This window comes from Tetrao urogallus (assembly GCF_951394365.1).
Source record: "Tetrao urogallus genome assembly, chromosome: 25".
Lineage (NCBI taxonomy): Eukaryota > Metazoa > Chordata > Aves > Galliformes > Phasianidae > Tetrao > Tetrao urogallus.
In genome coordinates, this window is record NC_136838.1 from 1,763,349 (window position 1) to 1,776,759 (window position 13,411).

General features: G+C 56.6%; 1 protein-coding gene across 1 annotated transcript in view; it reads left to right on the top strand.

Moving 5' to 3' along the window:
* The window catches only part of CELF5 (CUGBP Elav-like family member 5), a gene marked incomplete at both ends in the record, with an annotated part of 28,859 nt that extends 18,145 nt beyond the window's left edge, over positions 1–10,714 (top strand). The window contains 9 exons of the mRNA XM_079546658.1: positions 4,166–4,294; positions 4,706–4,785; positions 5,576–5,722; positions 8,712–8,856; positions 9,218–9,364; positions 9,546–9,608; positions 9,726–9,809; positions 10,332–10,475; positions 10,587–10,714. Coding sequence (XP_079402784.1) covers positions 4,166–4,294; positions 4,706–4,785; positions 5,576–5,722; positions 8,712–8,856; positions 9,218–9,364; positions 9,546–9,608; positions 9,726–9,809; positions 10,332–10,475; positions 10,587–10,714 — 1,067 coding nt within the window. The remainder of the gene's footprint in view (positions 1–4,165; positions 4,295–4,705; positions 4,786–5,575; positions 5,723–8,711; positions 8,857–9,217; positions 9,365–9,545; positions 9,609–9,725; positions 9,810–10,331; positions 10,476–10,586) is intronic.
* Positions 10,715–13,411: the final 2,697 nt, after the last annotated feature.

The following is a 13,411-nucleotide window of genomic DNA, read 5'->3' on the forward strand; positions in this document are numbered from 1 at the left end:
GGTTTGCAGCTCCCGCCCTGTCCAGATTTATGGATGTTTTGCTGCTTTTCCTTGTCTTCCTGGTACATTGCTTTTCCCCTTCTTCCATTCCTGCATCTGCCTCTCTGTGTGCTGCCTCTGAAAGCAGTTTGCTGGTGGGGAGGATCTGTGTGAGGCTATTTGTTCCTGTGTGCTGTGTTTAGATTCAGAAGACTTTTGTTTGGGATTTTCGGGGGTTGTTTCCAAGCAGTTGATCATTTCCAAGCAATTTTGCCTGTTGCCCCAGCAGAAACAAGAGATACACTTTGTGCTACCTTTTTTCACAGATGTGTGTACTTCTGTTTGCGTGACCCTCCTTTAAAAAACAGGAAGTTTATCAAGTCAGATCTTTCTTGTTTTTCAAATAGAATCTGTGGTTTTGCTGTTTTCTTGGGGGATTCAACACGTGGCTTGGACTGAGACCTGCTCCTTTGTGTTCCCATTGCATCCCAGCCATTCCACCTGTGAGATGTGCCTCACTGGAGAAGCAGCACAGCTTCTCATACAAACACAGCTACCTGCTGTCCCAGGATGGGTTGGAATTTAACATCTCTGGTGCTTTCATTTGGAGCAAAATAGGTCCATGGTTTCCAGTGCTATTCATAAGGGACTGAGATGCACAGCGTGGTGACACATCTCAGCCCCATGATGGTGGTTTTGCTTTTCCCACAGAAAGGTGGGCTTTGTTCCCAAAGAAAAACACAAGATCCCACAGTGGCTCTTGAATTAATTGCTCTCATTGTATCACGGCAGCATTCACCCCGAGGTGCCTTGGGAGGCTTCCACCCCAGCAGAGCTGTGCACAAGGCATACCTCAGCTTTTAACGTGTTCCTGTTTCACCATTCTGAGGAGGATGATTTCCCTCTCCTGCAAAATTGGTGCAAGAGTAGCAATTTTTTTTGTCTCTCAAGGAAAAAGGCACCAAAGAAGAAAATCACCCTTTTGGTCAGCACTGCTGGTTTCTCACCCCAAAAGGCATTTTCTGTTTCCATTCTGTTTCACTTTTGGTGGGGGGAGGGGGGGGAAAAGTATTTTCTGAGCAGAGTTTGCCCTTTCTCCCCCTCTCTGCAGGGATTGCTCTTCTTCCAAGTGGGAATCTCAGCCTCGAGCCCACGCAGCACCCATGAAATCTGAGGAGGAGAGGAGTTCACTCCCCGTCCCTTCTTTCTTCTCTGCTTCACAATATTTATATTGCAAACATTCATTTTTCCCTGGAAATGTCAGAGCCGTGGTTGTTCTGCAGCTGGGCTGGAGAGGGGGGAGAGCAGAGCAAAAAGAGCTCATGGTGGGGAGCAGAGCAGGCAGGACCTCGCTTTGGAGGCAGGGCCACCATCTGCAATGGCTGCAAATATCAGGGCATCAGCGCTGCCTCCCAGCAGCAGAGTGGAGCCAGGCTTTGGCTCCTGCATTTCTTCTTATTGGGGGCTGCACTTTTCTCTGGGAAGCCATGAGAATGGCTGGGAGGCTCTGAACACCTTTCTTCCTTCCAGCCTCATTGCAGAGCTCACAAACCAGTGGTCCCCACAGGATCCACCACAGACCGGAATTTTCCCAGCAGTGGAAGCAGCATCAGGACAGCACCCTGGATTTGTCTGACTCAGGTTGTTGTCTCCAAAGGTTCCTCTTGCAGTTCTCCTTCTTACCGGAGATGTGGCCAAGCACATTTGCAGATCTGGAAAGAGCCATTCCCTGTAGCAGTGACCCCACACTGACAGGAGGTAAGAGGAAGACTTGGGCAGGGCAGAGCTGCTCAGACAAGGGAACATCAGTGGAGCCCTGATCTGCATTACCCAGGGAAGGAACCTCTGCAGGGGCTCACGCCTCACAAATTAAGCACCCTGGATTAAGTCAGAGCGCCATCATTTGTCTCCTGGTGTAAGAGATGTGAATCCTTGTGCCAGAGCAACCCTGGCACGGTGTGGGGATAGCTGGATGCTGGGGGTTACTGCACCCTGCAGAAGGGGTTTGCTAGGAAGAAGATGCTGCCTGCATGAGTTCAGAGGACCTGTCATCCCAGTGCAGGCTGTGTCAGCTCTTCCCTCCTTCTGCCTGTGATGTGAGCCCAGGAGGACCAGCAAGAGATGGGCTGAAGGGGCAGAGCAGTCTACGTTTGTCTGCGTTTCTGTGCTGTGCCAAGTCGATATGACAGCTGGCCCAAGCCCATCAGCGCTGTGTTAGAGGCAAGAAAACCCCCCTGCCTACCCAGGGAGGATCCTACCTGCCTGTCTGTGGGTCCCACCCCATCCACAGCTGCCTCCCCTGCCCCAGTCCTGCTGCTGGGGGCTGCTGGCCCGGTTCCCTCCCTCTGCAGGGCCGTGTGCTCCCTCTCTCGTGGCCGCAGCCTTCAGCCCCTGGCTGTTCCCATGGTATCTTCATCCCGACCTGCTCTGCACTCTCCCTCCTCCCATCTGCCTGCCTGCGCCCAGAGCATGTTTCCATGGGAACTCAACAGCCAAGGATCAGAGACAATTCTCCTGCTTGCTGGACAGTATGGGGAAATTGCCAATCAGAAGGTGAAAAACAAGATCTGCAGAGAAACGGAGGACAAATGAATGGAGGGGGGTGTGCTGTTACCAGGAGGGGAGTCCTTTTGGAGCTGTGACCCACCGTGGCTCGAGGACGACAGCTGATTTGGGATCTGTCCTTGGGAGTGGTGGCAGCAGCCATCGGGTGAAGGCTGTGGGTTTCAGGAGCTGCGGCAATGGCTCACGGCTGTGGGCTGCCCCGACAGCTCTGGATTCTTTCCCTGTGTGCCATCTTGGGAGCGGGGCTGCTTGAAATGAAATGAACTGGGGGAAAAAAAAGAAAGAAGCCTTTTCTTGCATTGTCAGTGATTTCACCCCATTCTGAGCATTCAGAAGAGATTGAGAACCAATAGGTGTGGGGTTTAGAGCTCGACTCTGCAGGGCAGCACGGTTCTAAGCTGTTCTGCATAGGCAGAGAAGCTGGAAACGTTTTTTTTCTTCCAAATTCAAGCAAGAAAAGCTGACATTCACCAATAAAAACCAGGCTTCCAAAAGGCTCTGTTAGCAAACCCTCCCAAACAACAGAAGACCTGCAGCAAAACTGCAAGGACTGAGGCAAGCCGGCGGCGTCTCGGTGGATCTTTCCCAAATGAGTCATCAGCCCAAAGCAGAACCACTCATCCAAGCCTTGGCTGGGGGCAGATGCTGCCTCAGTGCTGGTGCAGCCGTGTGGCACACGCTCTGTTCTCTGCCTTGCTTTTTCTGCAAGGGAAACGTGGCACGTGCACACAGCTTGCCCACGTTCTCAAGGCAGAGCGGTGGGAAGGCAGCGCGCTCGTGTGCCTCGGGCTGGGGCCGTGTGAGCGTGCCGGGTGTCATCTATTCAACCGCACGCAGCACAGCCCTGCAGCCCGCGCTGTCGCTCCCAGACCTGTTGTTTTTCAGGTCACTGCACTCCAACAGACTGCAGCTTCCTCGCTGTTTGCTGCGACGTGCGTCACGTTGCATTGGTTTTGTTTGAAGCCGGCCTCTCCGGTCCCGTCGCAATGAGGAATCCTCCCAGCCCTCATCCAACACCCCGCCTCGGGTCACATCTCCCCACGTGTGGCTGTGGCGCTGGGGGAGCGTTCACTGGTGACACAACCATCCCCAGTCAGTTTGGGAGGATGCTGCTGTGTTTGTGTGGGCTGACGGATGGGGCAGGGAAGGGCGCATCCAAGTGGTGCTGCTCGGTTGCGTAGCAGCAGTGGAAATAGCAATGTTGGTAGAGGGAAATGGAAGCAGAGAAGCCAAAGGTGCAGCAGTTGATCCACGCTGCCTGTGACGGTCTGCACTGTGTCCTGAGGTGCCCCTTGGACTGGATGTATTGCTCAGGAGGGCTATAATTGCCCAGGAAGGTTTTGTTATTCTAATTTGCAATGGATTATCCAAAGGAAAGAACAATAATGACGAGCAGGGAATTGCTGCCCTTGCTGACCAGGAGAAGGGACACCGCAGAGCCCTTTGCTGTGTGTGCAGCTCAGGAGGGTCCATCAGCCATAAAAGCATTTCAGCCAACAGCAAATCATTGCCATGCCGGGCATGTTTTCAACACGAAGCTGTTCTGTGCATACGTGTCCCTATCCTCCTACTTTAGACTGTGTCCCTCATAGAAGGTTGATGTTTCTGTGTTTGCCCCTAGGGGACAGGAAGCTCTTTGTGGGCATGTTAAATAAGCAGCAGTCTGAGGATGACGTGCTTCGGCTCTTTGAACCATTTGGGGTCATTGATGAATGTACGGTGCTGCGTGGACCTGATGGGAACAGCAAAGGTGTGAACCCCTCTGTGTCGTGCCCTTTCTCCCTGCTCTTCAGGTAGTGCTCGCCTGCCTCGTGGGAACACATAGCAGGGAGGGGAAGGCTGGGGAGGATGGGCACAGTCAGGTGGAAGGATGGGGACAGAGCAGAAAGGAGCTGTTGGGATCATCAGTGAGCTCAGGTCGGGGCTGCAGTTGGAAACGTTTGTAGGCGCAACTCGGAGCACATAGAGAATGTAGGGAGGAGGTGATGAGGGGCAGATGAGGAGGTTTGAAAGAACAGTGTGAGAACCTTCCTGCTTGTCCAGAATAGAGTGCTTGGGGCGAGCCATCCCTTCTGTTCTGCTCTCCTTTGCCCTGCGTGAGATGTGACCACACCACAGCGGTCCCATCACTGCGTCTCCTGTGCTCTCTGTCCCTTTCCAGGCTGTGCTTTTGTAAAGTTCTCATCTCACGCAGAGGCTCAGGCAGCAATCCACGCACTCCACGGCAGCCAGACAATGCCTGTGAGTATGAGGCCAGGGTACCTCCCTCCCCTTTCCTAATTCTCTCCCCCAGAGCGAACTCCCTCACTGCCCATGACCACAGTTTCCAGCTCGGTACAGCTGTGAGGACAGGGGGCACATGCACACATCTGTGCTCTTGTCCTTGGGGACCATCCTGTCTCCTAGGCTGGTGCGTGTCAGTTTGCCCAGACTGGTAGTGACAGCAGCACTTATATCTAGATAAAAGGCTGAAAAAGGAGAGCCAGGGACCAGGCTGTGAGTCTGTGTGCCTGCTGAGAGCAGAGCAGCAGTCAGGGCTCCAGTGGCACGCTCCCTGTCCTTCTCTTTAGGTGGTGGAAGGGCCTCTGGGCCGTGCTGGGGTAGGTGGGAATGCCCCATGCGTGGTGTGGGGCTGTGTAACCACAGCTGTGCCCTCTCACTGCAAGCTGTGGTATCTTTTGCAGTCCCACAGCCTGCTGGACTGGGGCTGCCTGTGGTGAATGCAGCCAGAGGTGTGTGCAGTTGTGTGAGGGGAAGGGTGGGACGTGGGTGGGTGGGTGGATGGATGGATGGATGGATGGATGGATGGATGGATGGATGGATGGATGGATGGACGGACGGAAGGACGGGGAAGGGCATGGCCCAGGTTCCAGGCAGCTGCTGAGCTCTTTCACTCCAATATTTGCTCTTCTGCACCTCTTCCTCTCTGCTGCCTGCTCTGCCCCATCCCACCTTGCCTGACCGCTGACTCTGCCTGCCCCTGGCCTCCTCCCCCCGGCCTCCTCTCTCTGTCTCCTCTCTCTGTGCCTAGGGCGCTTCCTCCAGTCTAGTGGTGAAGTTTGCTGACACAGATAAGGAGAGGACCCTCCGTCGTATGCAGCAAATGGTGGGGCAGCTGGGGATATTCACTCCATCTCTCACCTTGCCGTTCAGCCCATACAGCGCCTATGCGCAGGCTGTGAGTATCACCGGGGGGCAGGGGGGGGAGGCTGCCCTCCTGGCTGTGGGGCAACTCCATACCTGGGCTGGGAGACTGCTGACAGGTCCCTGTAAATGTGCGAGCTTCCTGGCACCTGGGGTTTGTTCCAGTTTCTCAGTTGGCAGCGCAGCCAGTGTGCTTTTTCCTCCTGGAAGGGGCGACAGGAGAGAGCTGGGACCTCCTTACAGTGAGGCTGGGTTCCTCTGACACGTAGACTGGTGGAGGTGCCTGGGAACAGGTGGAGCGTGAGCCCGTGTCTTTCTGTCTTGTTTTGTGGGCAGCTCAGAGCCACGATTCATGGGTGATATTTGCCAGGCACGGTTTGTGAGCCGGGTCCGTGGCCGCAGTGCCCGCCTCAGTTTGCTTTTGGAACACCAGGAGAGCCCTGGGCCCAGCCTCAAGTTTTCCTCTCTCTGCTGAAGCTCTCCGGAGGGCCCCAAGCTCCCACTGCTGTCTGTGGCTCCCAGGGCTTCCTCTCTTGACCAGTGGGGTTTGCAGGATGCTGCAGAGGGTCAGAGGTGTTCCAGTCATCCTTCTTCCTCTCTGACAAGGCTGGCTGCACCTCGGATCTTGTGGATCCTCACTGCCTTATGGCAATGGTAGCGATGGTTGCCATTGGTATTTGAAGTAGATCCTAAACTCAGCAAGTCCCCGACCAGCTCTGGTGGAGCATCTTCAGGTCTTGATGGCCGTCACTTTCAAGTCTCTCTGCTTCCCATGGAAGGAGGCTGGGAAATTGCTCAGGGCGTGAGAGATGTTTGTGTCCAAGAGCCCGAAAGTAGGAGCTGCTCCCAGAAATAATTTCCCTAGGGGACAAAATAAACCTTCACCTCTGGCTGCAGTTGCTCTGTGTCCCATCTCCATGACAGAGGAGGAACTGTTTCCCAGTTTTTCTCTCCAGGAATCCCCAGAAGCACCCACTGCCCTCAGCACAGGGGTCAGCTAGGAAGTGCTTGTTCTGGTGCACCCTCTGCTGTCATGGAGCTGGTGCTGAGCTGGGCAGGACGGCAGGATGGGGGCCGTGCTGTGAGCTTGTGGCCCACGGCGTGAGCAGGGAGAGCAGGGAGACCTTCCAGGCTTGGTTTGTCAGCGACCTCCACTCTTCAGAAGCTCCCAATGGTGACCAGAAGGCAGAACCAAACTTCGGCTGTGCTGCTTGCTGATCTGCTTCTCGTTTCTCCTCAGCTGTCTGTAAATGCCTTCTCTCCAGCTCCTTACTAACCTTCCTGCTCTGCCTGCGGTGCCTTTCCCCTGGACTCAAGACTTTTCTGTCCCATTTCACTTTCAGCCTTCCCACAAGGAGAGATCCTCACCAGCTCTCGGGTGCACAAAATGTCAGAGGCAGAGGGTTAACAGCTCTCCAGCTGCTACCTGGGGTGCAGCACTGGGGACACAGGTGATGGTGGCGACGTGGCAGTCAGGCTGAGCTGCTGCTACATTCCCAGTGCTCTGTGCCAGCGTTCTGCTCTCCCCATCCCTGCAGCCTTCACTCCAAAGCTCCCCCTGAGGCACCACGGCATTCAGGGCCTCACTTCTTGATTCTGCTGGATGCTTTTAATTTATGTTATTACATTTTCCTTGAAGGAAACGTATCTGGGATGAAACGTGAAGTCATCCCGGGCTGTTTAGGTCTAAAGTTATCCAGTCAGGTGAGATTAATTAAAAACCAGGCAGCGCATTTCAGCTGGTTCAGCTTGAGAGAAAAGGGCTGCACCCTGACAGGGGACGAGCAGCCAAAAACCAGCGCAGCTGAGGGCTGGGAGCTGAGCTGGGCCCCACCTCCACAAGTGAGGACATTGCAGCTCCATCAACAGGTTGGACCCAGCGATGAATTCAGACCAAATCAGGGGCCTGAAGAAAGGTCTGGGTGCAGAGGAGGGCTGATGGAGCGGTGGTGCCATCAGTGCCCGCGTGTTTCCCGGTGGCTGCGAGCACACAGCTGTGCGCCCACCGCCGCCCTTTGTTCTCACGGCTCATTAAGGTAATTTTATTGGAGTAACGACGACCGTTTGGGAATGCTGGTGTGGCACATTTGCATGTGAATGCGGGTCGTTTTCCAGCCAGAGCCTGCCACCAAACAGGCGCTAATGAGGAAAAAGAAAATCGATGTTCTGAATAAGACATGCATGGGTTCCTGCAGGCTGGGGTGTGAAGGCAGAGGCTGGTGGCCTCGGGGATCCTCAGCAGCGCCCCAGCGCTCTCAGGAGGACACGTTTTGCTGGCTCAGGGTGAGGGATCCGAGCCGTGGAGCAGCTCTGCTTCGGGGGATTCGCCCTGGGTGCCCGCAGCCAGGGCACGTTGTGCTCTGCGCCTCGCGGTGCTGCCTTGCAGTCGGTTCCATCCCTGCTGCTCTCCACGTGTCGACTCAGACAGCGGTGCTGTGAGGTCAGGCAGCGCCTCTCCTTCTGCAGCTTCAGTGTGGAGGGAATGAAGAGAAAGCACAGAGAGGTGCAAACGTTTCCACGTTGGGTTTTGGATGCGGGGCCAAGCAGGCGGGGTTGTGCTGCACAGCAGGCACTCAGCTCACATCAGTGTGAAGAGGATTCACGTTGTTGCTGGCTTTGCCTCGTGCCACCCCAGCTCATCAGGACTTGCAGAGCATCCCGCCTGCTCCTCCCCAGCCCTTCCTGCTTGACAGCAGACGAGCTTTACGAAGGGGTTTAGATGGCTGCACACAGAGCTGCTTGGTGCTGTGCTCTGAGAGCTGCATCTTGTGTCTCACAGCACCAACTGCTGGCTGCACCGGCCTTCCCCTCGCTCTGCTCCCAGCCCCATCCCTCTCTGCTCCAGAGGAAGGATGGAGCCCCATGAGCAGGGCTGGGTGACACCCCCACTGCACCCACACACCTTGCAAAGGACAGAGGGGTTGGGCTTCCTCGAGGCAGAGCTGAACACCTCGGGGGAGGCGGGAGGGGGTTTGTCTGCCGGGGGCTGTGCAGACCCTGAGCAGCCCTGCCCTGCCTTGCAGCTGATGCAGCAGCAGACGACCGTCCTGTCCACCTCCCATGGCAGCTACCTGAGCCCCGGCGTCGCCTTCTCGCCGTGCCACATCCAGCAGATCGGGGCAGTCAGTCTGAACGGGCTGCCAGCAGCACCCATCGCACAGACATCAGGTGAGGGCACCGATTCTGCTCAGCTCAGGCCAGGAAGGTGCAGGAAGGAGTGACTGCGTCCCCAGGGCTGTTCCTGGCAGCGCTGCCGTTCCCTGTCGCAATCCACAGCAGCTGATGGGGACGGGCGCCCATGGGGAGCAGTGCTGTGCCATGCTGGCTGCTTTACAGGCCTGGGTTTAAAGTCTCCCCGCCTGGAGCTGTGACAGCAGCCCTCATTGTGAGACAGCTCCACGCTGAGCTCTGTCACCTGCAGTTGCCAGCTAGAAGAAATAAGAGCTCTGTGCACAGCACTCTCACCTGGCAGAACGGGCTCTGTGGGCTCTGCGGGGCCAAACCTCACAGCATCTCCTCCTCACTGCAGGGCTGCACTCGCCGCCTCTTCTGGGGACGACAGCCATGCCAGGGCTGGTGGCACCCATCTCCAATGGCTTTACTGGCGTGGTGCCCTTTCCCAACGGCCATCCGTCCTTGGAAGCAGTTTACACCAATGGCTTTGTACCATATTCAGGTATGGCTCGCAGGAGGAAACCATCCGGAGGCCTTAAGAGCTGAACTTAGCTCTCTTCTTCTTGATCCCTGCAGCAGAGGCTTTTCCTACCCCCACTTAGAGACTCAAGAGTGAGACACAGAGTGGAGTCTCTGTGCATGCAGTTCCCTTTGCTGTGCTTCTGATGCTGTTCTTTTTGCAGCCCAGAGCCCTTCGGTAGCAGAGACCCTGCACCCAGCCTTCACCGGCGTCCAGCAGTATGCAGGTACCGCCTTCCCTTCTCTCCCTCGGGCCTTTCTGTGTTCCACATCCCTGGGTAAATGGTTTGTTCTGTGTTCCACATCCCTGGGTAAGCAGTTTGTTCTGTCTCCTTGGATCGCAGCTGTGTATCCAACCACCTCCATCACCCCCATCGCGCAGAGCATCCCGCAGCCGCCGCCCGTCCTGCAGCAGCAGCAGCGTGAAGGTGAGGATGGGAGCTTGCGAGGCTCACGGGGCGAGCAGCTCAGCCCAGGGCTGGGATGTGTGGCAGCCCAGGGGGTTTCCAGCTGCGGCTCGTGGGTCGAATGCAGCTGCTGTGTGGTTATGGGCAGGGAAGGTGAGAGTTGCAGCTTTCACACAGAGGTGTCCAGGGCAGAGCTGAGCAATACTGGGAAGCCGTGAGCTGTCACTGTGGCTGGTTTTATTCCAGCATGACGACAGCTGGATACTCACAGGGAGTTGTGGCCAGAGCCCTGGGTGGGAGCTGGGCAAGCTGCAAAAGGGAATCTGCTCTCCAGAACCTCCAGCTGTCTGCATTGTCTTCAGAGGGTCTTGGAGAGCCCTCAGAACCTTTGGATGAGTGACTGAGTCAAGGGGAGGTCGAGGCCGAAGGACGCAGTGCTGGGGTCTCCTCCAGTGCTGTGCTCTCAGTTGAGCCCTTTTCTCTTCCCCTTTCCCTCTGGGGCTGTCTGTGCTTTGTCCCTCCACACCGCCCTCGTGCCTGCAGGTCCTGAAGGCTGCAACCTCTTCATCTACCATCTCCCTCAGGAGTTTGGAGACAATGAGTTGATGCAGATGTTCCTTCCCTTTGGCAATATCATCTCCTCCAAGGTGTTCATGGATCGTGCCACCAACCAGAGCAAATGTTTCGGTGAGTGCTGCTGCCCAACAGGCCAGAGAAGCACGACGTGGCTGGGATGCACGTGTGCTGAGCACACCCTAGCAGTGCTGCTGTTACCACTGCCCGTGTCCTCTCCTTCAGGTTTTGTGAGCTTCGACAACCCATCCAGTGCACAAACTGCCATCCAGGCCATGAATGGCTTCCAGATTGGCATGAAACGTTTGAAGGTCCAATTGAAACGACCCAAGGATGCCAACCATCCCTACTGACAGCAGCGAGCAAGCAGGAGTCACTTCTGCAGCACAGGTAGAGTCCATGTGCTGCGTCAGTGTGGGGGGCAGCGGGGGGTGGCTGCTCCCTGGGATGGGCATCAGGGCTGGTGAAGGTGAATGGGGTTGGATGGCCAGGTGGGTGTAGGGAACCTGCTTGGGCAGGGGGTTGGACTCGGTGATCTCTGGAGGTTCCTTCCAACCCTACAATTCTGTGATTCTGTATGGGACGCCAGGGTTGGGGTCTGGATAACAAAGTCTGTGGCTGCAGCCAGAGTTGGGGACTGACTGATGTGGGGCTGAGGGCAGAGGCTGAGCTGAGCAGGAGCCAGGTGAGCGGGCAAAGGCCGTTAAGGTCATGGAGTGCCTGCTGGGGGTGGGGTACCAACCTGTGCTCTGAACGAGGCTTTGGCCCCCTGCCTCGTGCCACAAACTTTGGCCTTAGAGCTCCATCCATAGCAGTGTTCTCATCTCTTGGGCCGTCGGTCCTCCTCAGCAGCAGGAGGTGTTTGTGACCCACAGGTGATGCTGTGCAGGGCCACAGGAGAGCTGCCTGCTGTGAGAGCCGCTGGCAGAGCTGGTTCCTGTCAGACAGGCTGGGAGCAAGGGGCTGCACTTGGTCCCTTCTAATTTAGGCTCATTTTCCTCCACGTTTAAGCAGCGTCAGCTCAGAGCCGGAGGTTCACACAGGTGTCCCCCGATCCCCCACTTCCCTCCCTCCTCTCTTTCTGTTCAGGTGAAGGGAAACTCCAGAGGAAGAGTTTCTGCTTCAGGTTGACTTACAGAGAGGCCGGTGAATCTGTCAGCTCCCTTCGCACCCCTTCCCTTCCTCCCCTCCCCCCATCCTGCCCTCTAGTCCCAAAAAGAGCCGTTACAAAGGGAAGGCCAGTCCTGCCTTGCAGGAAGGTCTTTTCCTCCCTTCTCCATCTCCTCTCCCTTTTACAGATCCATGTCAGTATTGCACAGCCCGTTTTTCTTTTCTCTCCTTGAAGTGACTCACAGGACCAAACTTTCCCATTCAGACACTCCTTGCCAGAGGGGTTGGAAGCGAAGGGTTTACCTCTGCAGCCGTTGTCTTCTCAGCAGGCACTGCAAACAGACCTGAACATTTTGAGAGGATGCTGGATGGACAGAGAGCGAGGGAGGGCCCATCTCCCCGCTCAGCATCAGCACCAAGCGAGGAGAAGGAGAACTACTTACCTCCAGGGTTAGGGCACAGCAGCCGCTCCGCTCCGCTCACTCACCCACCAACCTTAGCACCAGCCTGGTTAAGGATCGCTCTGTCTTACCCTCCTAAGGGCTTCTGCAGACCAAACTCCTGCAATTCGGTGCCGGTTGGGCTGAAAGCACAGGAAACCTTTCCCTGCAGGACCTGCACTGCCGCCCCGCCTCTCATTGCTGCTCGTGGTAACAGGACAGCAAAGCAGGACGAGGAGGAGGAGGAGAGGGAGCGCTGATGGAACGGCCGGGCGCTGCAGGACCCAGAGCTGCGTGCAGGCAGCGCTGGTTCCCAGCCCAGGTCGGACCTTTCCCGTTGAATTCAGCTCTGCGGCACTTCCCCATTGCACACGGATGGCATCGGGCCGCCATCCCTGCGGTTCCTTCTTCCCCACCGCTCCCTCCGAGGGACAGATCCCACATCACACAGTCCGTATCTGCGTTCACACCTCCACACGCACTGAAGCACAGCGCGGAGCTCTGTGTCACAACCGCTGCACGGGGGGGGGGGGGAGGAGGGAGGGGGAAAGGGGGAGAAGGGGGCTGTGCTGACGGGGCCGATCCCTCAGGCGGCACAAACTGCTGCTTCCTGCTGAAACCAGGAGGAAAAGCCGAACGCGGCAGAGCGTGGTGAGGCGCGGAGGGCATCGCTGTGTCTGTGGGGGCAGGACGGGGTTGGGGCTGCGGCCCCCCCTGCTCACCCCGTGGCAGGGAGAGGCGGCGGAGCCGGGTGGGGGCCGGGGGGGTCTGTGTGTGTTTCTATAGTCCATGTTTACTTATTGTAAATACCATTTTTATACTTAACATCGACGACGTCCGTGATTTGTATAATGTACTTTATTTCTGCTACGAATAATTTCATGGATTTAAACTTAATCTAATTTTGAACAAAAAACAAAAAAACAAAACAAAAAAAAAAAAAGAAAGAAAAAGGACCAACAAATACAAACCGGGGGGGGGAAGGGGGGGGGAAGGGGGGAGCCACAGCGGGACCCGGCGAGGTTCGGCCCGCCGCCGTTTGACCGTTCGCATTTCTTCCATCGCCGATCCCGACGCCGCTCCATCAGTGTCAGCCCTCGCTCTGATCTACAAAGAATCTTAAATTTATTTAATAAAAGTTTTACTTCCTAAGTAACCCGGCTGCCCCCTGCGTGCGCCGCCTGGGGTTGGGGCGGCCCGGGGCCGTTCGACGGCTGCAGCGCCAGCACCGCTTCGGGGAACCGCAGCGGAACCGGAGCGGAACCGCCGCTTACGCACAGCGCACCCGGAGCGCACCGAGCGCCACGGCCCCACGAAGCCCCGCCCCCCAGAGCTGCTCAGCCAACGGGCAGCCGGCAGCAGAGTGGCTCCGCCCACGAGAGGAGGAGCGACGCGCAGCACACTACTGCTAACCAATCAAAGGCGCGGGGCGGGCCTCGCGTCACTAGGGCGGTGCTAACGTGGACCAGGAACCAATAGGCAAGCGCGAAGCACAGCGAG